The 22277-nt window shown below is 38.2% G+C and overlaps 2 protein-coding genes across 12 annotated transcripts in view; one reads left to right on the top strand and one right to left on the bottom strand.

Annotated features, from left to right (window-relative positions):
* HACD1 (3-hydroxyacyl-CoA dehydratase 1) overlaps nt 1–22277 on the bottom strand; it is an 89645-nt gene that overhangs the window by 23126 nt on the left and 44242 nt on the right. The window lies entirely within an intron of this gene.
* The window catches only part of STAM (signal transducing adaptor molecule), a 28165-nt gene continuing 21052 nt past the window's right edge, over nt 15165–22277 (top strand). Inside the window, exons 1-2 of one of the 3 annotated variants that reach the window (XR_009155144.1) lie at nt 15165–15495; nt 20848–20932. Coding sequence is in view for 2 of the 3 variants with exons in the window: in XM_058183663.1 (XP_058039646.1) it covers nt 15456–15495; nt 20848–20932 (125 nt within the window). In the remaining variant the exon portion in view is untranslated. The remainder of the gene's footprint in view (nt 15496–20847; nt 20933–22277) is intronic. The other 2 variants (XM_058183663.1, XM_058183662.1) reach the window with 2 other exon arrangements.

Here is a 22277-nt window from a genome sequence, read left to right as displayed (position 1 = left end):
AATTCTCCTTATTTAGAGAAAGAAAAATGGGTGCAGTAATTACTTGCATACTTTGGGATTTCTGCTAGGCTGGAAAGAAGACTAGTTTATGTGTGATTCTGGTTCCTTTCTGATTATTCTTAATTATACGACTATAATCAGACAGTTTCATGGGTTGCATTTGCATTCTTACAGAGTTGAAGAAGCTTCTTGGATGAGAAGTGAAACATCTTCAAAGAAAAAAACTAGAAAATCCAGTTGCCTCCTGAAAAAAGCACATTTGGGACAACCATGACCTGGATGACTGACAATCTCTACAGATGTTTAGCTTTGGGATGAACATCCTCTGAATGGTGTGAGACAGTGGTGGGTTTCAAATTTTTTTACTACCGGTTCTGTGGGTGTGGATTGGTGGGTGTGGCTTGGTGGGCATGACATGGGAAGGAAACTGTAAAATCTCCATTCCCTCCCCAATCCAGGGAAAGGTTACTGCAAAATCCCCATTTCTTCCCGATCAGCTGAGACTCAGGAGGCAGAGAATAGATGGGGGTGGGGCCATTCAGAATTTTTACTATTGGTTCTCTGAACTACTCAAAATTTCTGCTACCGGTTCTCCAGAACTGGTCAGACCTGCTGAAACCTACCTCTGGTATGAGAGTAAGAATGGATTTCCAGTGAAAAAATTGTAAACTACAGGAACCAGGAGCACTACTCAGGTGACCATGAGGCAGGGGTGAAAGGTTCCCGATTCGGACTGGATCACCTGATCTGGTAGCGATGGTGGCGGGTGGTTCGGATAACCAGTAGCAAAAATCCCTGTTCCCCCCCCCCCATGCCCAGCTGAGCCACATGATCATCGGCAGGATTTTTTTTAACTTTTAAAAGCATTTTTTTCTCCCTGGCCGACAAAATGCTTTTTTTTAAAAAAAAGCCCCTGATGATCACACGGCTCAGCTGGGATCATCAGAACCTTTTAAAAGCATTTTCTCTAATGCTTTTAAAAGGCTCCTCTGGCGATCCCAGCTGAGTTGCCTGATCATCAGAGGATTTTAAAAGCATCTTTTTTACAACCTCTTTGGCCGAAGAAGTTGTAGAAAAAATGCATTTAAAAGTTAAAAAAAAAAGTTGCCCACGCCCATCCAGTCACATTAACCCCCCCAAGCCACGCCCACAGAACCAGTAGTAACAAATTTTACATTTCACCTCTGCCATGAGGACACCTCCAAGATAAACCTCCAAGTGCTTCAACAACCCTCTAAACGGATGCAAATGACCAGCTGTCTGTAAGAAATATAAATCCTTCCATTCCCCACTATCCTGTCAGAGCTGAAGAAGCTTCTTGGATGAGAAGCAAAAAGTCTTCAAAGAAAAAAAAACAAGTCCAGTTGCCTCCTGAAAAAAAGCACCTTTGGGACAACCATGACTTGAATTACTGAGAATCTCTATAGTCTTTTGATCCATGATTGGCTCTTGAACTTATGACCATTACAGCATCCTCATGGTCACATGATCAAAATTCAGGAACTTGGCAATCAGCAAATGGTTAGGACAGTTGCAGCATCCCAGGATCATGTGATTGTCATTTGCAACCTTTTGACAAACAAAACCAATGGGTTAAGCCAGTTTGCTTAACAGCTGTATGAGTCACTTAACTATCAAAAAGAAAAAGGTCATAAAATCAAATACAAGTTATTTAACAACCACATCACTTTGCACTTTGTCTACCTGAAGTTCAGGTAAACTACCTGTATACTTTTCTGCTGGTTGAAGGATGGGAGGAAGTGTGTACATTAACATGACTGTGAAGAAGAACACTTAAACAAACAAACAAACTAAAAAAAAAGATTCAGCAGAGAATTCCAAACCACTGTTCTGCTCTGCAAAATAAAGATCATAAATATGTAGAGAGCCCAACTGGGGCTATGAAATACCTTAGTCGGTTTCAAGTCAGCCACTTCTAGCCTGAATAATCACACGTTACCTACATGTTAAAGAGATTTCTTAGAACCTCATAGTTCTCATATAGATTAATATAAGAAAACATATTTGGATGTAACTTTTGTTTTTGGCATGGGATAAAATTTGTAAATAAGATTGTGTTCATAAAGAACAAAGCATAACCATTTTTATTACAAGTACCGTGGGGGGATATGGAGTGACATATCTTGAAAAACTGGTTTTTAGTTAAACCAGTAATTAAGTGTCCTAGGATGGAGTACAGTTTCAGTCTGTGATGAATGAAAATAAGCTAGGATGCAGAATTCCTATTATATAATTACTTTTCTTTGGGTGAGAGGTTACATGTAGGATTTGGGGTGCTGAGATTGGAGTTAAGGAAATGACCATTTCAAAATGAGATAGAAAATAGAAGATCACTTTGGAATTTTAAAAACATTGAAATAATATTTATTCATGTATTTATATAATGATAAACCTAGTCCTCTAAGCTTTTTCAGAATGCACATTAGTTTCTAAATTTTATATTTTCTTTCTTGATATTTATATTCTAGTATAATTAAAAATATGTCAAAAGAGGGAAAACTGTGATTTAGGTCAATATATCAAATCAGGATTTATTGATCTGGACTTCTTAAGTATACTAGTCCAATTCAAGTAGATCTTTAACCTTTTCTTTAAAAAGACTGAAATATGATAGGAAAATGTCTATGGAGATTTTCAATCATCCAAGCTCACCTAAGAAGCACATCTGCAGAGTATCCAGCAATTACTTTATTAATAATTTCTAAATTTAGCAAATTGTAGTGAGTGACCATCACTTGTACCCAGATGAACAAGAGCTCCAAGGTTATGTAGATCTTATGTAGATTTTATGTACAGATTTATGTACAGATTTTATGTTCCTCAGCACCTAGACAAACTGGATCTTTTAGGCCTCAATACTCCTTTGTGCAACTGTATTCTTGATTTTCTTATTGATAGGCCCTAGTATGTGCGATATTTCTATATTTCTAACACAATTTTCTCCACAGGTTCTCCACAAGGTTGTGTCCTAAATTTGCTGTTCTTCACCCTGTTGATCCATGAATGTTGTCAATGATGGGCTTCAACTGGTTTAACAACTGGTTCTGTGAGACCGTGTGCATACACGCACCTAACATGCTAACTAAAGTGATCATTGTCGATTTCAGAAAGGCACAGCCACACATCTGAGTATTAATGATTCACCTATGGAGCAGCATCAAGTTTCTGGGTGTGCAGCTAACAAGTAGGCTGGCTTGGTTGCTCAACAGTGAGACACTGGTGAAGTGGACACAGCAGCCCCTGCATTTTCTGCGTCGCATGAGAAAAGTACATCTTTCTTCCCTTCTCCTTACCATCTTTCTATAGAGGGACGATCAAGAGCATCTTGTCAAATTGCATTACAGTTTGGTTTGGAAGCATTACTGCTTTGGACAGGAAGGCAGGAAGAGTGGCAAGGATTATTGGCAGTTCACTTCTGTCTATCCAGGACATAGCATGACAGGGTTCACAGTATTGTCTGGGATACTACACATCCTCTTCATGATCTCTTTTCCTTGTTATCTTCTGGGACGAGGATTTGTGGTATCTGAAGCAGAACATCCCAGATTCAGAAACAGTTTTGAGTATAAGATGCAGTCTCCCCCCCCCCCAAAGTGGGTGGAAATGACTGTGTGTCTTATTCAGCGAATGTTGGCAAAGCCCCGCTCACCTGCCCCCAGCCTTCAGCCGTTTTCAGCCTCCGTGCATCGTGTTTTCAGCCTCCACAAACCCCGTTTTAGAACAGTTCCAGGCTGTGGGGATCACCACAGCACATCACCTCAATTGCCACCTCCGCACACCCCGTTTTTGGCCTCTGCATGCCCTGTTTTTGGCCTCCTTGTATTTTCAGGTGTGTGTGTCATCTCCAGGCTGGTGCTTACGGCTTCATGCTTGTGCGAGCAAAGGATGGTCAGAGCTGCCATCTCTCTATAAATACTGGTGGAGAGTGGGGAGTGTTGGCTTTGTTGCTGTAAGCGGGTTGATTGGCTGTGTGGTTGCATCTTGATTGGTAAGTGGAGTGGGTGTTTACAGATTAGTCGGCTGTTTTGTAGATCCTGTGTGGATGTGGTCCTAGTTGTGTGCCCATTAGTCTTTTGTGTTGTAACGACCTGGGTAATGGGCTGTGTGGAAACGTCCTGAGTTCTGGGAATTGACCTCCTGTAGTGATAATGGGCTGTGTGGAACCGTCCTGAGTTCTGGGAATGTGACCTCCTGAGTCTTGTGCTGTAACATCCTGGTTGGTTGGTTGTGTTTCGTGAGTGAGACCTCATTGAAATGTTGCCAAGGTACTCTCAACCTTACATGAGAAAAGACCCAAATACGGGAAGACCTACATACCTATACCCGTGAAAACCTACGAAAACGTATGTATGTATGTATGTATGTATGTATGTATGTATGTATGTATGTATGTATGCCAATAAAGGTTATCCATCCATCCCACCCCTCCATCTATCTACTGTATTTTTCGGACTATAAGATGCACCTGACTATAAGATTCACCTAAATTTAGAAGAGCAAAATGACAAAAAAAAAGTTTTTAGCCTCGGTTTTTTTGGCCTTTTCCGCAGTCTTTTTCGGCCCATTTTTGGTTTTTTTTTACCCATTTTTGAGGCTTTTTTCAGCCTGTTTTTTTCCAAAAAAGGCTGAAAAAAGCCTCAAAAACAGGCTGAAAAAAAAAAGCAAGCCAAAAAGTTCCCACCAAAAAGCCTAAAAAAATGGGATGAAGAAAGCCCGAAAACAGGGCATAAGGAGGCCAAAAAACGGCTGGTAGGTGGGTGGGGCTTCGGCAATATTCAGTCTATAAGACACACAGACATTTTCACCCCTTTTGGGAGACAAAAAAGTGCATTTTATAATCCAAAAAAATGGTGTATCTATCTATTTATCCATCCATCCATAATATCGAGGAAACAGATTTCCATATAGGCATATTTTATAGAGGTACAAAGCAGAATTGTTTTACTGATAAGGATGCCAAATATCATTAACCAGAGAGTTAACCAAATATAATTCATAGTGAAAAGACACTGCAGCAACATTCCCTGAAATTCAGAAATTGCCAAGCATTTTCATTATTATTACATTAAATTGATCATAAAACAATTACTACCAACCTGCCTTCCATTGAGGACCTGTACACTGCATGAGTCAAGAAGAGGGCTGTGAAAATATTTACAGACCCCTCACATCCTGGACATAAACTGTTTCAACTCCTACCCTCAAAACAACGCTATAGAGCATTGCATACCAGAACAACTAGACACAAGAAGTTTTTTTCTCAAACGCCATCACTCTGCTAAACATAATTCCCTCAACACAGTCAAACTATTCACTAAGTCTGTATTACTATTAATCTTCTCATCCTTCCTATCACCCATCTCCTCCCACTTATGATTGTAATCTTGTTGCTGGTATTCTTAAGATTTATATTGACTGTTTTCCTATGACTACCATTAAGTGTTGAACCTTATGATTCTTGACCAATGTATCTTTTCTTTTATGTACACCAAGAGCGTATGCACCAAAACAAATTCCTTGTGTGCCCAATCACACCTGGCCAATAAAGAATTCTAGTCTATTCTATAAAGATAACTAAGAAAAGAAGATAAATGAAACAAGCCACTATACTTTCTTAAATTTGCTGAATTTCACTGAACATTTAAATTCAGTAGATATTTGAAGTCATTGGTAGAACACTGGCACACCTGTAAAGAATTCAACAATTAAATACATTTTGATAACATATTGCAGAGTTAATAACTAAAAAAAGATCGGTAAGTTTTTATTTTAAGAGTTATTTCCATAAAGATCAAATGTAGGATTTGATGTTGCCACATTTTGTTATTTACCAGCTTCATCTTTATTTATCGGCTTCATCAGTTATATTTTATAAAATATAAACGTTGCAGCAGCAATTGTGAGGGCAGGGTGGGGTTGTTGTTTTTTTGTTCATTATATACTCAGATTAGTAGCTCTGGTATCAGAAATGAGTATTTTTGGCTATCTGCTGAAGGATAACTATTGTATTGAGTACCTTAGTGAACCAGGGTCCACAAGAAAACTTTGTTAGGACTAATAATATTTTGAGATAAAAGCAATAAAGAAAATTCTTTGCAATTGATTGTGTGGATTTTGCAGCTTAAAGTTGATAGATTAGCTCTGTGCTGTTTCAAAGCTAGCTTTGAACCCATCACTGGCTTTGAAAGATGAATTAGAAGAGAATTGATGATGCTGTAGGAGAAAAACAGACAGACCTGGTGAGGGAGTTAAATGCAGCATCAGTTTAGAGTCCCTGTCACAAGAGATCCAAATCCAGCCCCCCCCTGAATTCCACTGACCCTTAATAGTGCTGTCTATTACTTGATTATATATTTTTATATAAACTTTGGTAATGTTTAAGAACTACAACTTAGCCTATGTGATCCATTGTGCCTGACATGTACCCTATTAAAAGTAACAAGCAATGAAATGAAACATTTTATTTATTTATTAAATATATATGCTGTCCACCTCACAGTAGAACTGGAAAGGCTCTTAGGTTATGTTCTACTCTTGGCCCCTACTACGTTGGCTGCCACAGGCGTCAATGTTCTCTCCTTTCCTCTTGAAGAACTACATATTAAAGATTTCAGCTGAATCCTTGCAAGAATGGGTAACTCTGAATTTTGGGGCCCACTGATTTCAGGACTATGGTTTGGTGCTAGATGGTATTGCACTACCTCAGACAGATCCAATGGGGTCTCTTAGATTCACAACTCCTGCTCAATGAGCAAGTAAAGTTATGGCTAGGACATTTTTTGCACAACTTCAATTAGAATAGAGCAGGAAGGAACCTTGGAAGTCTACTGGTCCACCCCCTGCTCAAACATATACCATTTCAGACAAGTGACTGCCCAATCTCTTATTAAAAATTTCCAGTGATGAAGCACCTACAACTTCTGATGGCAAGCTGTTCCACTAATTAATTGTCCTCACTGTTAGGAAGTTTCTCCTTAGTTCCAGGTTGCTTCTCTCCTTGATTAGTTTCTATCCATTATTTTTTGTCCTGCCTATAGGTGCTTTAGTTGACCCCCTCCTCTTTGTGGCAACCTCTCAAATACTGGAATACTGCTATCATGTCACCCTTAGTCCTTCTTTTCTCTAGATTAGCCAAAACAATGTCAAGTTTCCAACTAACGAACCCAACCCAACACCATTGTCATCAACCAAGGTGACCCCAGCCTTGTTGAGAATTATAGATCAATCTCCCTTTGCTGTATCACCTGTAAAGTCATGGAATCCATCATAAACCAATCCATCACCCTCCATTTAGTGTCACATAACCTACCCTCTGCAACAAATGCTCAGTCCTGCACATTGGCAATAAAAAACAGAACATCAAATACAAGCTGGGAGGAAATGATCTATAACATGATCCACACTCAGGCAAGGACCTAGGAGTACTCATTTCAAAAGATCTAAGCCCCAGAGCTCACTGTAACAACATTGCTAAAAAGCATTAAGAATTGCCAATCTTACTTTACGAAGTTTTCTCTCTGGTAACGTTATACTTCTAGGACAGAAAATTTGACTTCAGCAATAGAGTAGTAAATGTCGGGAAGACTGTGCCTGATCCTGTTATTATTTTCTCTAACCCCCATACTTTTTACCTTAACCTCTCTATCATGAACCTTACCTATTTCTTAAGGGGTCCCTAAGGGGGCATACATAAGCGCACCAGTGTGCCTACCATTCCTGTCCTACTGTCCCCATTTATATGTAATCATTTTATGTGTTTATGGCTGTGTTTTGCCTATTTATATCAATTTATTTGTGCCATTTTTTCATGTGTCCATGTCCATGTCTATACTGATAGTTTCCTTGTACTGGTTGACAAACAGTTAAATAAATAAATAAATCAGCCAGCCAACCAACCAACCAACCAACTTCAAGGGGAAGCTGCAGATTGGCACTGGAAGGGGTGCTGGAATTAGGGAATGCCAATGGCTTTCTTGCAAAGATCACAGCCAGATTTCAGGATAACACCCAAGTCTGGCGAGCAGAGTCAGAGATGTGCACCGTCAGGCTGGGGTTGCACAATCCTGCAGCCGTTTTTCATTTTTTACTCTCTAGGCCTTTAATCATCTTAGTTGCTCTTTTTTGCACTTTTTCCAAAGTCTCAACATCATTTTTGTAATGTGGGTGACCAAATATTATATTCCAGGTGTGGCCTTACTAAGGCTTTATAATGTGTACTAATATTTCACGTAATTTTGGTTCTATGCTTGTTTATACAACCAAGAATTGTATTAGCTTTTTTGGCTCCTGCTGCACACAGCTGGTTTATGTTTAAGTGATTGTCCAAGGTCCATCTCACAGTTACTATTTTTGAACTAGGTTTTGCCTAATCTGTACTTATACCTTTGGTTATTCCTGCTTGCTTTTCTTCACATTAAATTTCATGTTGTTGGATCGGGCCCATTGTTCAAGTTTGTCAAGACCTTTTTGGATTCTGAGTTTGTCTTCTGTGGTGTTGGCTATTCTTGCCAGCTTAGTATCATTTGCAAATTTGATGAATTCCCTTTCTATTCCCTCATCAAAGTCATTTATGAAGATACTGAAGAGTACTGAGCCTAAGACAGACCTCTGTGGCACCCCATTGCATACTTCTCTCCATGTAGATATAGTACCATCAAGAACAACTCTTTTGAGTATGATTTGTCAGCCAGTTACAAATCCATCTGGTGATGATGCTATTTATCCCACATTTTTCTAGCTTACTAAGAAGTAGGTTGTGGTCTACTTTATGGAATGCCTTGCTGAAGTCTTAAATGTCCACAGCATGTTGCTGGTCTCCTAATTTAGTCACTTTGTCAAAGAATGTAATAGGATTGGTTTGGCATGATCTGATTTTAATAAACCCATACTGGCTTTTAGTTATAACTTTGTTTCTAGATGTTCATCTTATGAAGTAGTTGCCCTTTCCTGAATCAGCAGGCCCTATTTACATCATACTCTAATGACCTCCAGACTGGACTTCTGCAACAGGCCCTATATGTCCTTGAAAAGGATGGTTCAACTGGTACAGAATACAGCAGCATGGGTAGTTATGCATACTCCTAGAACAGTTTATGTTGCACCTCTGCTCCTAAGCAACATGAGTTGCTATTTTGCTTCTGGTTCCAACTCAAACTGCTGATTAAAACCTGAAAAGCCCTTCATGCCATAGGATTGATTACAGAACCAAGGAGATCTGAGGAACCAACTCTCCTTGGCTGTTACAACCAACCACATTAAATCTGGCAGAGAAGTCATGCTGCAGATACATCAGCTAGGGACCGACATTTGATGTATCCTAGGAGAAATGCTTTTGCTATTGCAGAAACTGCTTATAGAAATTTCTTGCCCCCAGCCCTGAGATTAAATCAGCTCCATATCTTTTGACATTCCAGAAGTCTCTTAAAACAAGTTTGTATTGTTTGGCTTGGGGTTCTGGAGATATGCCTTGATTGCACTATTGCTTAGGTGGGCATTTTTAGCCTCTTTGCCTAGGGATTGCATATTTGTTTTTACACAATATTTACCTTTCAATATGGATTTTATATACATTGTTTTTATATTTGTTGTTTGCTTCAGTTGTTGTACCTACTCAGAGCTACTTTATGTGAGATGGACAGAGATATAAATTTGTGAGATATGAATTTGATTAGTAAATAAATATATTTCTCTATTCCATGCATTCTATTCCAGAGTAAAGCATCCCAGACAGAAGGCTGTGTAGTGTTTGTTGAAAGATCGAAGTCTTTCCATAGCCAATGAGGGAGAGCCCACCACTTCCCTGGTTTATTTATTTTATTTATTTATTTATTTGTCATAACAGCATACATAAGCATAAGCATGAAGCAACTATATAACATGTAAGCATATATATAAGTACAAGCATGTAATAACTATATAAATTGGATATAATGAAAGGAACCAATAGGACAGGAACGGTAGGCACGTTTGTGCTCTTATGCACGCCTCTTATAGACCTCTTAGGAATGGGGTGAGGTCAATAGTAGACAGTTTTTGGTTGGGATTTTGAGAACAGACCACAGAGTCAGGTAGTGTGTTCCAAGCACTAATAACTCTGTTACAGAAGTCATACTTTCTGCAATCAAGATTGAAACAGTTAACATTGAGTTTAAATCTATTGTTTGCTCTTGTATTGTTGTGATTGAAGCTGAAATAGTCTTCAACAGGAAGGACATTGCAATAGATGATTCTATGAGTTAAACTCAGGTCCTGTTGAAGGCGCGGAGTTCTAAGTTTTCTAAACTCAAGGTTTCAAGTCTGGTGACATAAGGTATTTTGTTGTATTCAGAGGAGTGGAGAACTCTTCTTGTAAAATATTTCTGGACATGTTCAATTGTATTGATGTCTGAAATGTGGTATGGGTTCCAGACAGGCGGACTGTATTCAAGAATTGGTCTAGCAAATGTTTTGTAAGCTCTGGTTAGTAGTGTAGTGTTTCTGGAGAAGAAGCTACGTAAGATTAGGTTTACAACTCTTAATGCCTTTTTTGCTATGTAGTTGCAATGGGCTTTGGCACTTAGGTCATTGGATATGAAGACTCCAAGGTCTTTGACAGGGTGTGGGTCATCTGTAAGATAATGTCCATCGAGTTTGTATTTAGTGTTTAGATTCTTTTTCCAATGTGTAAGACAGAGCATTTGCTGGTTGAGATTTGGAGTTGCCAGGTTTTAGATCATTCTGACACAAAGTCAAGGTCTTTTTGAAGGGTAGCTGTATTGTTGATAGTCTTAAATAGTTTGACATCGTCAGCGAAGAGAACACAATTACAATATATGTATATTATGGAGACGACTTCCGGTATCCAGCGGCAACGGACGTCTGGAAGGCTTCTCTTGCCTCCAGCGCCCGAATCCGGCCGCCGCCGAGGCCCTCAGGGGCCAGGTGTTCCGAAAAGGACACCTGCCGCACGGACGGCTCGCCAGGGGTCTCCCAGCCGACATACAGGACTGTGGGGACCGATGCTGGCGCGTCCTAGGCTTGGCGGGGTTTGGAGGCCACAGGCCGCGGCCATTATTTTGGTCGTCGCCTGGGCCGCTGTGCCCAGTGACACCGGGGCATTGGATTTATAACTGCAGCAGCCTGGTGGTGAACAGGGCACGGAGAAGAATTGAGGAGGAGAAGGGAAGGGAATATCGGTAAATGTGAGTGGAGTGCTCCGGAGTGCGGGGGGGTTTTCTCTCCCCTGCGGTTGGAAGGAGCACGAGTTATTCGGGAGAGAGGAGAACTTAAAATAAGAAGATTACCGGTTTTGTGGAGCTCTGGAGAGAAGAGGTGATGGAGAAATTTAGGAGGGAAGGTTTGAGGCCCCTCCTTCTGGGGAACAGTGGTGGCGCCCAGCTTCCGCCTTCACTATGAGAATTTTGATGACATCACTTCCCTTCGGCTTCCTGGTTGACTAACTGTACTCTGGACTCGTTGCTCCTGTGAGTGCCCCCTGGTGGATCCGGAGGAAATTACAAGGATACTGTGCCTGCCTGAGGATTTTGTATTTTTTTTTTCCTTAATGGCAAAAGGTCAGAGACCAACTACTGGAGAGATGGAGAATTTTGGAAAAGTTATCTAATATGGACAAGAAATTGGATGAAATAAGAGCAGAAATTGTGACTATCCAAAAGGATTTAAAGGATACTCAACAAGTTTCAGCAGAAAACAAGCAGAAAGTGGAAGGTTTGGAGGCGAGATGCGGGCAGTGCAGAAAAGAGAGGAGGCGACAGGCAATGCTGTGCTTGGACTACAGATGGATAAAATGTCTTATTTCCTTAGGTTTCAAAATTTGGAAGAAGTGGACCAAGAAGACTTGAGAGATGTTGTGACTAAATTGTTGGGAGAATTTCTTGGGAGAGGTGTTGATTTCATGAATTGGGATGTGGATCGAGTTTATAGAGTTAATTCGCAATATGCACGCACGCATGCAGTTCCTAGAGAGGTTCATGTCAAATTTGTGAGAAGAGAGACGAGAGATGAAATTCTTAGAAAACATAGGAGTGGGGCACTGATTTACAGGGGCAGGGAGATAGCCATTCTGAGGCAGATTCCCAGACAGGTACGTGAAAAAAGAAAGAAATATTATTTTTGTCAAGCAAATTGTACCAGAAGGGAGTGGGCTTCAGATGGCTGATGCCAGAGGGATTGATGATTTTCCGGGAGGGCATTACGAAAAAAATCAGTACAATTGCGGAGGCTACGGCCTATGTGGAGGAACACAAAGCCCTCCTGGAATCAGATGACCCAGGAATTGAAGAAGGGGAAGTTATAGATCATGGGGAGGAAGCGGCTGCCGCTGTTGCGGCCCTGGAGTTGGGTCAGGCTGAACCCAGAGTTCTGAGATCTAAAACTAGGAAGTGATAAAGATATTTGGGATTGTGTTGGTTTTCCTTACTCTCTTTTGTACGATATTCTGTTTATTCTTGACTCTTCTTTATTACGTATTTAAAATTTGTAAACTTAGCTACTTCGTGTCACCTGCTTGCCATATGGCTGTTGTATGTGTTAAAAAATTTGAGTAAAATTCTTATTTTAGATAAGAAAAATGAAAATTTACCATACCTGAAATGTATTTGTATAAACCTTTTTTGACTAATAAAAACTTTTTGAATATAAAAAAAATATATGTATATTATACATAGTATAATATGTATAATATGAAGAGTGTTGGTCCAAGAACACTGCCTTGGGGAACGCCGCTATTGACAGAAATAGGATTTGATAGGGCACTGCCTATTTTGACCACCTGTTGTCTGTTTGACAGGAACGCTGTTATCCAATTGTGGAGGGGTCCGGAGATGCCGTAGGATTTTAGTTTTAGAAGTAGTTTATCATGTACCACTGAATCAAAGGCTTTACAGAAGTCTACGTAAATTGTATCTATTGCTTTGCCTTGATCAAGATTAGTAGTCCATATGTTTTTGCAGTGAAGAAGTTGTAAGTTACATGATAATTTTTTTCTGAAACCAAATTGTTTATTAGAGAGTAGATTGTTTGTTTCTAGGTGGAGGGTAATGTATTGGTTGATGATGGATTCCATAACTTTACAGGTAACGCAGCATAGAGAGACTGTTCTGTAATTTTCAACTAAGCTCGGGTCTCCTTTTTTGAAGATAGGGATGACCATAGCTAGTGACCAAAGTTTGGGAAGGGAACTGGTCGTGAAGGCTTTTTCTAAGATTATGCTTAGGGGTTCTGCTATATAAGTGGAAAGCTTTTTTAAGAAGTATGCACATAGTCCATCAAGTCCTATAGATAGGCATGGCTTTAAATTGCGGAGAGCTTTTTCAACATTTTCTTCAGTGAAATCTATATGTGTTAGGTCGTTGTTGGTGCGGTTGGGAAATTTCAGGTTTGAGCCATTGCTGTTGACAAAGACTGAGCCGAACAATGTGTTAAAGAGGTTTGCTTTACCTGTTTCGTCATTATTTTCTTTGCCGTTAGTTTCTTTTAGTGGTGGGATGGATCTCGAGACATTAAGTTTGTTATTCACAAAATTATAAAAAGCACGATTGGAATTTGTGTGCAGAAGGTCTTCTTCTTGCTTGGTGTGGTAATTTGTGCATTCAATTTTTATTTGGTTGCATTTCTCTGTAGCGGTTTTTGAAGGGCTACATAGCCCTTTTTGTTTTTTCTCCAAAGGGATTTTTTTTTTTGGATTAAAGCTTTTTTATTGATATGGGTAATTTGTTTTTCTTGATTTTGGTGGTGGTTAGTGGTACGTGGAGTTTAATGACTCTATTGACTTCGAGTAGGAAAACTTTGTAGTGGTCTTTAGCAGTGATACAGGTTGAGAATAGATTTTGCCAGTCAAGAAATGAGAGGTAGGCGTTTATAAAGTCATAGCTGGCTTTTTTGAAATTGTAGATTGGATTACTATTATTATGACGATTTTTGTAAGACCGTATATTGAGGCAAAAGTCTATCATGCTGCGGTCACTGTTGGAAAAGGGTTATTTTATTTGTAGTCCATAAATTGAGTTTGTGTTATTGCAGAAGATGAGGTCAAGGCAGTTGTTTAGTCTTGCATTTAGTTACTAATTGTTCAAGACCTAGATTTGCAACAGCATGATATAGCGTAGCATGGATGGGTTCAGTTGTATATTCGTTATCCAGTTAATAAGAGGTAGATTGAGGTCACCCAGGAAGATGAGAGGATATGGGCAAGAGGTAGTTATTTATAAATATGGTTATTTGGTTCCATCATTGAATTGGTACAGTTAATGGGATATGGCGGAGCTGGATTGCCATAGGCAAGAAGCAGATTTTAAGTCTACAGCTAGCTGCAGAAGCTTATTGTGTGACCAAACCAGTCGTTTTTTCAGTCCAGCTGTCAAGATTATCATTGTAGGAAAGATAGGAGGATGGAACTGTGTGCTTATTGTCCTGAGTTCACGTATGAAAGGCAGGATAAAAATCTAAAAAATTAACTCCTGTTTCTGCTATTGTATTTTATACATTTTAGATGTATTAGCAATTATTAATTTATCAGTAAATATTAATTATTAATTTATTAGTAATTTTAGATTGATATATTGTTATTGTAGTCCTCTCTGAGCTAACTGGTTTTGATTTCATTCAGAATTTCCCTTAATAGACAATTGGAATTTGTCTTCCCATAATTGAAATCTATTATAGTACAGTATTCCAGGTGTGGCTAACAATCCTTTGAGATAACAGCAATAAGACCTCCAGTATTCCATTTAATTTACGCTATAATAATGTCCTTTAAAAAAATATTTGGTTTTTTTTCCAAGTAAGGCTTTCCTAAAACAGCACACAGTAAAGAGATTTGATTCAAATTTCTTCTCATATATTCGAACAATTCGTCCCCAGGTCTACCAAGCGCTCTATTCTTAGCTTCATTTACAGCTGATGCTTTAAAAACAAAAACTCGGACTCTACTGCCCAAATGGCCCTTTCATCTCTATGATTTTGTGCCCGAGGGGGCCTCATTGGAAGGCCCACCGGCTCTTACCCTGACCGAGCCTGAAATTATTAAATGTTTTACTTCACTCGCGTATCCCTATGCACTCACGCAAATAATTTCGAAATGTGGAGGAACCTGTTGAAAAGCGTAAAATTCTCCCTCACCCCCCTTGAGCCTCGGCAGCTGAAATGCCGGACTTCAGGCAATGCGGAAGACACCTCTTTCTCCCTACCGACGCGCACTGCGTGGCCGGTTCCCACGGAGGCGGTGTCTGAAGCGCCAAGCGGCGAAAGGAAGGGTGGGGGGAACTCGGGGCGAAGAGCGTGGAGCGGGTGCGGGGCGGAGCTTGGTTCACTTCGGGTCGCCGGTGCCTTCGTTCGAGTCGAGTCGTCGGCGTCCGTCTGCTATCCTATCTCACGAGGTGGTCGGGGGTGGAGCGGGCGCTACTCGCCTTTCTGAGCCGCTCGCCCACCGGGGAAAGATGCCTCTCTTTACCAGCAACCCCTTCGATCAGGATGTGGGTAAGTGGGTGAGGGAGGCCCACCTGTCGTCACGCCAGCCTGGGCCCTATCCAGAGCGGTCCTCTTCCTGGACACCCCCCACCCCCCGCCTTCGGTCCTCACGATGTCGTCATCCGGGTCTTTGTGAGCCCTGCCTCATCCTTCTCCCCTCCCTCATAATGGGACCGCTTCTTGTCTCTTCCTCGGAAGAATGCCCTGGCTTGGATTTTGCCCCGGGGACTGGAGCAAAGCGGGGTTGAGTCCCCGGAATTAGGCCAGCCGTCTTTAAAAACCAACCTTTCCCTGATGTTGTGCCCTTCAGAATAATTAACTTCAGCCCCCTTCATCCCCGGTTCGGGGGTCTCGGAAGTGGGGGAAAGCTAAAAACGTGAAGGAACATCGAGAAAGTTCCCTTTTATCTTTTATTTTCTACCTTAAACCGTGCATAAGCGCACCAGTATGCCTACCGTCTCCGTCCTAATATTCTCCTTATTTGTACTCATTTTATGTATTCAATTCATGCTTATACATACATACATATATATTACATGTATGACATGTATACATGACAAATAAGTGTTGTTAATGTTGTTTTTGGTCTTGCTGTAATTTTCCCACCCCACTCAGCAAGTTGAGGGTGATCCAGAATTAACCACGTTTACAAAATAAACCATTCTCCCAAAATAAATAGCTTCAGTAATTTATTTTAGTGCCATATACCACATGGGATTTTGATCTGTTTAGAAACGTTAAATGGAAATGTAGTACCTACTGTACTTTTGACAATTTTTAAATAATAATATTTTAGTTATTCTCTTGAGCCTTTTAACTAACTTTTCAGGAACTTTTTAAGCTGGTACAACCTCAGCATCATCCTTGATATTAGTGGTTTTTTGTTTTACTGGCTTTTTCTTTTGTAAACAAGTATGAGGAAAGCCTTATAATAATGAAATAGCTATTGTCTTACGAAGACATTCATCTCTATGATTGGAAGTAGCTTTTAACCTGAAATATATGAGGAACACTCCTATACCAACATTAAATCATTGCATATTATAACCAAAAGGATATTTATCGTTTTCATATTTTATTAGTGCTTTTGGTGTAGGAATTTCTATAGTGCAACTGTATTGTTATATTTCAAAATTGATTTGCTTATTTGCAGTGAATTATTAAATAACTCTTCTTTTTTCAAGAGAAAAATGTGAACCGAGAGTCCAAAGATTAAGACAGAGTAGGCAACCCAGTCTTTTGGGTCAACATATTATCCTTGGTCAGCATTGCCAAAATATCTCAAGAGATTGATTCAGAAAAATCTTTTCCATACAAAGCTTCATACTAAGAATCTTCAAATTTAAAGTTATATGATATGTAGACAAATGGAAATGCAGACTATTGTAATATGTCACCAACAAAGCATGAAGGATATTCATCAAATATGAAATGAAGTTAATTCTGTTTATAATTTCATTAGTTACACACAGTCATCAGTGATTCATAGGAACTTGTGACATGTTTGTCACAAGGTTGCATTAGTTAATATGCAGTAAACTAAAACAATATATGAATGGAAAATGCATCATTTGTATTAAAGTCTACACTGAGAAATTCAAGGATGACTTCTCTAAGTGACACAATGAATGTTTTGACAAGCCTGCCTTGTTTTATCAAACTGATGGAGAAGCAATTTGTTAATAGATCATATTCTCCTATCTACATTTTACTTTCCTATCAGGATTTTTTAACAGAATTTAGGAATAGGCTTTTGTTTGTAAGCTTTTCAAATCATCTCCCTATACCTTCCTCCTATAATGAGCTGTTTAAATATTTGAAATTTCAAGATTTGAAATTAAAGCATAGAATAAGAAAAACAGAAGAAGATCTAGCTAAATCTATACTTTTTATTATATCTCTTGATATCTCTCTATTTCTGCAAAAGATAATTACTATATCTATATACCTTACCACATCTATATACTGCTTCAAAAAATGTCTTTTGTTCTTTGAACATCTCACCTCTTTTTTTTGAGAAACTAATTAATTCCATCCAACCATGATTTTTTCTGTTTTTCCTCTTCCTCTCAAGCCTTTCACTTTTCCTGAATATATCATTCACTATTCAGTGCTCATCAGGGGTGAAATCTAAAATTTTTTCCTATCGATTCTGTGGGTGTGGCTTTATTGGTGGGTGTGGCAAATAATAACAAATAATAAATAACAAATAATAACAATAAAGTATACAAAACAATAAGAGGTACCAAAAACCAACTTTCATGCTTTACATACATACAACACAACACGACTGACACACACAATGTAAAAGCAGCTGCACATCACCCAAAAGGGCCCCTGCAACAAACAGAAACCTCACACAGTCACAAAAAGCTCAAAAACCAACTTTCACACTTTACACACACACAACACAACACAACGGACTCACTCACACACACACACAAAATGCCACATATAGCTTTGTGAGATTTTGTGTGTTTGTGTAGTTAGAGTGAAACACTACAGAAACACACCAAATTTCAGAAAGCTGCACAAATAGTTTATTATTTTATTTTATTTATATTTTTTAGATCAGGGGTCTCCAACCTTAGTAACTTTAAGATTTACGGACTTCAAGTCTCAGAGTTCTTCAGCCAGGAAACCTGGCTGAGGAATTCTGGGAGTTGGAGTCCACAAGCCATAAAGTTACTAAGAATGGAGACCTCTGTTTTAGATAAAAGCAGCTAAATTTAAAAGTTCCTTAACTTTAAATTGCTGTCTAAAAAAAAAAACTCCTTAAAAAAACCCAATTAACTATTTTTTAAAGCTCCCCCCCATTTATTTACCCAATTGGAGCCAGACAGATTGAGTTGCTCACCGAGGAGATGGATTGCAGGCAGGCAGATTCAGTTGCTAGCTGATGCAACTGATTGCAGCAGCTGAAGCAATGCAAGGCTTAGCGAGCCCAAAATAAGCAGCAATTAGGTAAGTGGGGATAGGGCGATTGGGTGGGCATGTGCGGAGGCTGTTGTAAGAGGTTGTAAAAAAATGATTTTAAAAGCCTGTGGTGATCAGGCAACTCAGCTGAGATCGCCAGAGGAGCCTTTTAAAAGCTTTTTTAAACAATCTCTTTGGCAGAAGAGATCGTTAAAATTTTTTTTTAAAAGGGTTCTGATGATCCCAGCTGAGCTGTGGGATCATCAGGGGCTTTTTTTTTTTACTTTTAAAATCATTTTTTCGGCTGAAGAAAAATTGTTTTTATAAGTAAAAAAACCACACCGCCACTGATGATGGCATGGCTCAGCAGGGGCAGGGGGCAGGTGTAGGGATTTTTGCTACCGGTTCTCGGAACCACCAGCCGCCATCGTTACTGGATCTGGCAATCTGCTCCGAACCGGGAGCTTTCACCCCTGATGTTCATTCATTCTGTCAATTTGAGTAGATCACTTAGGTCTTTCTTATTGGTCATTCAGTTTTGTGGTTTATTCATATTCATTCAGCATCCATTCATTTTTTTTATTGTATCCACCACATATATTTCTCAAGTCACCCATTCCCACCTCATACAACTAATGTTTCTTCTGGCATAATCATTTCTTATTTTCATACAACATAATGTGCAGAAGCACACTTCTATACACTCATGGCCGAAAGTGTTGGCACCCAGAAATTTTTCCAGAAAATCAAGTATTTCTTACAGAAAAGTATTGCAGTAACACATGTTTTGCTATACACATGTTTATTCCCTTTGTGTGTATTGGAACAAAACAAAAAAAGGGAGGAAAAAAAGGAAATTGGACATAATGTCACACAAAACTCCAAAAATGGGCTGGACAAAATTATTGGTACCCTTTCAAAATTGTGGATAAATAAGATTGTTTCAAGCCTGTGATGCTCCTTTAAACTCACCTGGTGCAAGTAACAGGTGTGGGCAATATAAAAATCACACCTGAAAGCAGATAAAAAGGCGAGAAGTTCACTTAGACTTTGCATTGTGTGTCTGTGTGTGCCACACTAAGCATGGACAACAGAAAGAGGAGAAGAGAACTGTCTGAGGACTTGAAAACCAAAATTGTGGAAAAATATCAACAATCAACAAACAATTATATTTTGTGTGTATCTACCCTATTTCCTCCAAAATAAGACATCCCCTGATAACAAGTCCAATCGGGCTTTTGAGCGCATGGCAATAGGGCCAAGCACTTATTTCAGCGTTCAAAAAAATATAAGACAGGGTCTTATTTTCGAGGAAACACGGCATGTGCACCTCTGATTAAGTGTTGATTCCTATCTACTGCCTGGGCTAATCCCTGCAGTTTTCTTGGGAAGATTTTTGGAGGTGATTTGCCATCACCTTCCTAGATCTGAGAGAGAGTGATTGGCTCAAGAGCATCCAACTGTCTGTGCCTAAGACAAGATTAGAACTCACAATCTCCTGGTTTTTACCCTGATACCTTTAATCATTATACCAAACTGACTCTATCAAATCTATTTTACAAATAAAACCTTAGTTAATATAATGTGTTTTATCCATTATTGTGAAAATTTTTCAGTATATACTGGTAATTTGAATTATATTTTGCACATGCAATTCCCTGGCGCAGATAAGTTTTAAATTTTAAGTTTTAATGTAGGACATATATGGATTGCTGATATTAATGACATCATTTTATTAGTTGCAGCACTATTATCAGAGTAAATACTGGATAAGAATTATTTTTGAGGTTCTAAGTCTGAATATGGAACAAATAAAATTGGTGATCTTTAATCTTTGATGGCATCTTTACTTAGGTTTTTGTAATGTGAAATGGTATGCTGTCTCCGTACTTGGACAAGTATTTACAAAATAGAAATGTAGGATAGAAATCAAACATAAGTATTTTTTAGAAGGTGTGTTGTATTATGGCAATGTTTGGCAAGTTTAGCATGACATATAAGCTTAAATTGTCAGGCTTTGGATTTAGACCGTATAATTAAGCATGATTACAACAGATGACAAAGATAGTGGTGGCAAGAACTACAGAGCACTCAACTGTTGCCACATATTTCCCATTATTTCTGCGAACTAAAGACTTTAACTGACCTATTTTTTGTGTTGTTCCTAGCTTAGACTTAGAAGTCAGAAATTATGAATAGTTCTAAATTATGTTTAAAAGCAAATACAGAGCATGCAATGAGAAATAAATTATTATTACTGGCTTGTAAGATATACAGTAATAGCTGTAGCTATTGTGTTAACTTGATGAAGCAATGTGTTAATGTTTTCAGTAATGAAATTCTGCTGTTAAATATGTTCACATTACAAGTATATCTTAAAATAGTAAAAAAATACTATGCCTGCTACTAAATTTTTACTCATACTTCACTTTTCTTTTTGTTAAGAGAAAGCAACGAGTGAAATGAATACTGCTGAAGACTGGGGACTCATCTTAGATATCTGTGATAAAGTTGGACAATCACGGACTGGGTAAATATTATCTTGTTTGAATTAATTTGGCAATATTTGAAATAAAGAACCTAGAAGTCTACAATGTTTAAGGCACCCCTTGGGGCAAACATAAAATTATATGTGGTAATACTCAGGTTTGCAAATTATTTATAGTTTTAGCTTTTTTTGCAGAAGGATAGGAATGCATTTAGTAGAATTGTGTGTGGCTAATAATATAATATTTTATTAAGGCCTACATTAGATAGCCCATAATTGCTATTTTTCAGTTATTACAATATTCATGTACTCTTCAAATTGCAGTTGATCTTGTAAATAAGATAAATTAGTAGTTGATATTTTCAAATTAAGCGTTTCCAAAGTACTGACTAATCTCTTAAGAGTTGAATTCTAAGAGTTGGCATCTAATTATCATAATCAAAGCACTGAAGTGATTGAACAGTTTGGTATTGTTTTTTCTAGTGGGCTGCTAAAATATTTTTACCTGATGTGTAAAATTATATCGAATAAAATAACTTTTAATTCTGTTTTTATAAAAGTACCCAATCCTCTTAATAACATTTTGGAAATCAGATTAAAAATAGTTTATTTTAATAGAATTGTTTGCTATGTAAGTGTTGTAATTTGTTCTTTTACTTCATTATCCTGTATAATTTAGGCTTAAAAACTTTTATTGTAATTACTAACTATTGCTTATATAGTAGCATTATATTTTCCTCAGTTTTTTATTTCAATTAATTACATGAACAAACACTTTGGACACAAACATAAACCAATTTCATTCATTTAGTTTGCCTTAATGAATTTGTATGTTTTAGTTTGTTTCAAAAATGTAACATCATGTTAATTTCCTTTTTCCTGAATTTGTTTGAAACAAGAAGTTAACATTACTTATTTGAAAAAAATATTTTATGAATAAGGAAACTTTTAGAAGCACTGTGTAATATGGAGTGTCATATTTAAGGTTAGAAATTTAAAAGTTTTGTTTAACAGGGAAAGACTCAGATCTGAAATTGCTACTTGAATTTTATTTAGTAACTAAGCCGCCCTGAATCTTCGGAGAAGGGCGGGATATAAATGCAAATTAAAAAAAACAAAAACAAAAAACCTGCAGGCTATCATTCTGTATAATAATAGAATTATTTTTTGACATTATTTTAATTTAGCCTGTAATTATGTCTTCTTGATTTCTATGACTTGATATAAACTTTTAGATTATTGAAATGTACATACAGTATTTGTTCCAGTATAATAGCCATAATTAGTGTTATTTTTGAAATGTTAAATACAAAAAAGTAATACAATAGCTTTTAATGTGTGTTGTTTTTAAAATAGATTTAAGGGCTAGAAGAATATGAAAAACACT

This window comes from Ahaetulla prasina, chromosome 4 (genome assembly GCF_028640845.1).
Source record: "Ahaetulla prasina isolate Xishuangbanna chromosome 4, ASM2864084v1, whole genome shotgun sequence".
In the NCBI taxonomy this organism is placed as follows: Eukaryota; Metazoa; Chordata; class Lepidosauria; order Squamata; family Colubridae; genus Ahaetulla; species Ahaetulla prasina.
Note: the sequence above shows the minus strand (reverse complement) of the source record. Positions and strands in the feature narration are given on the sequence as shown.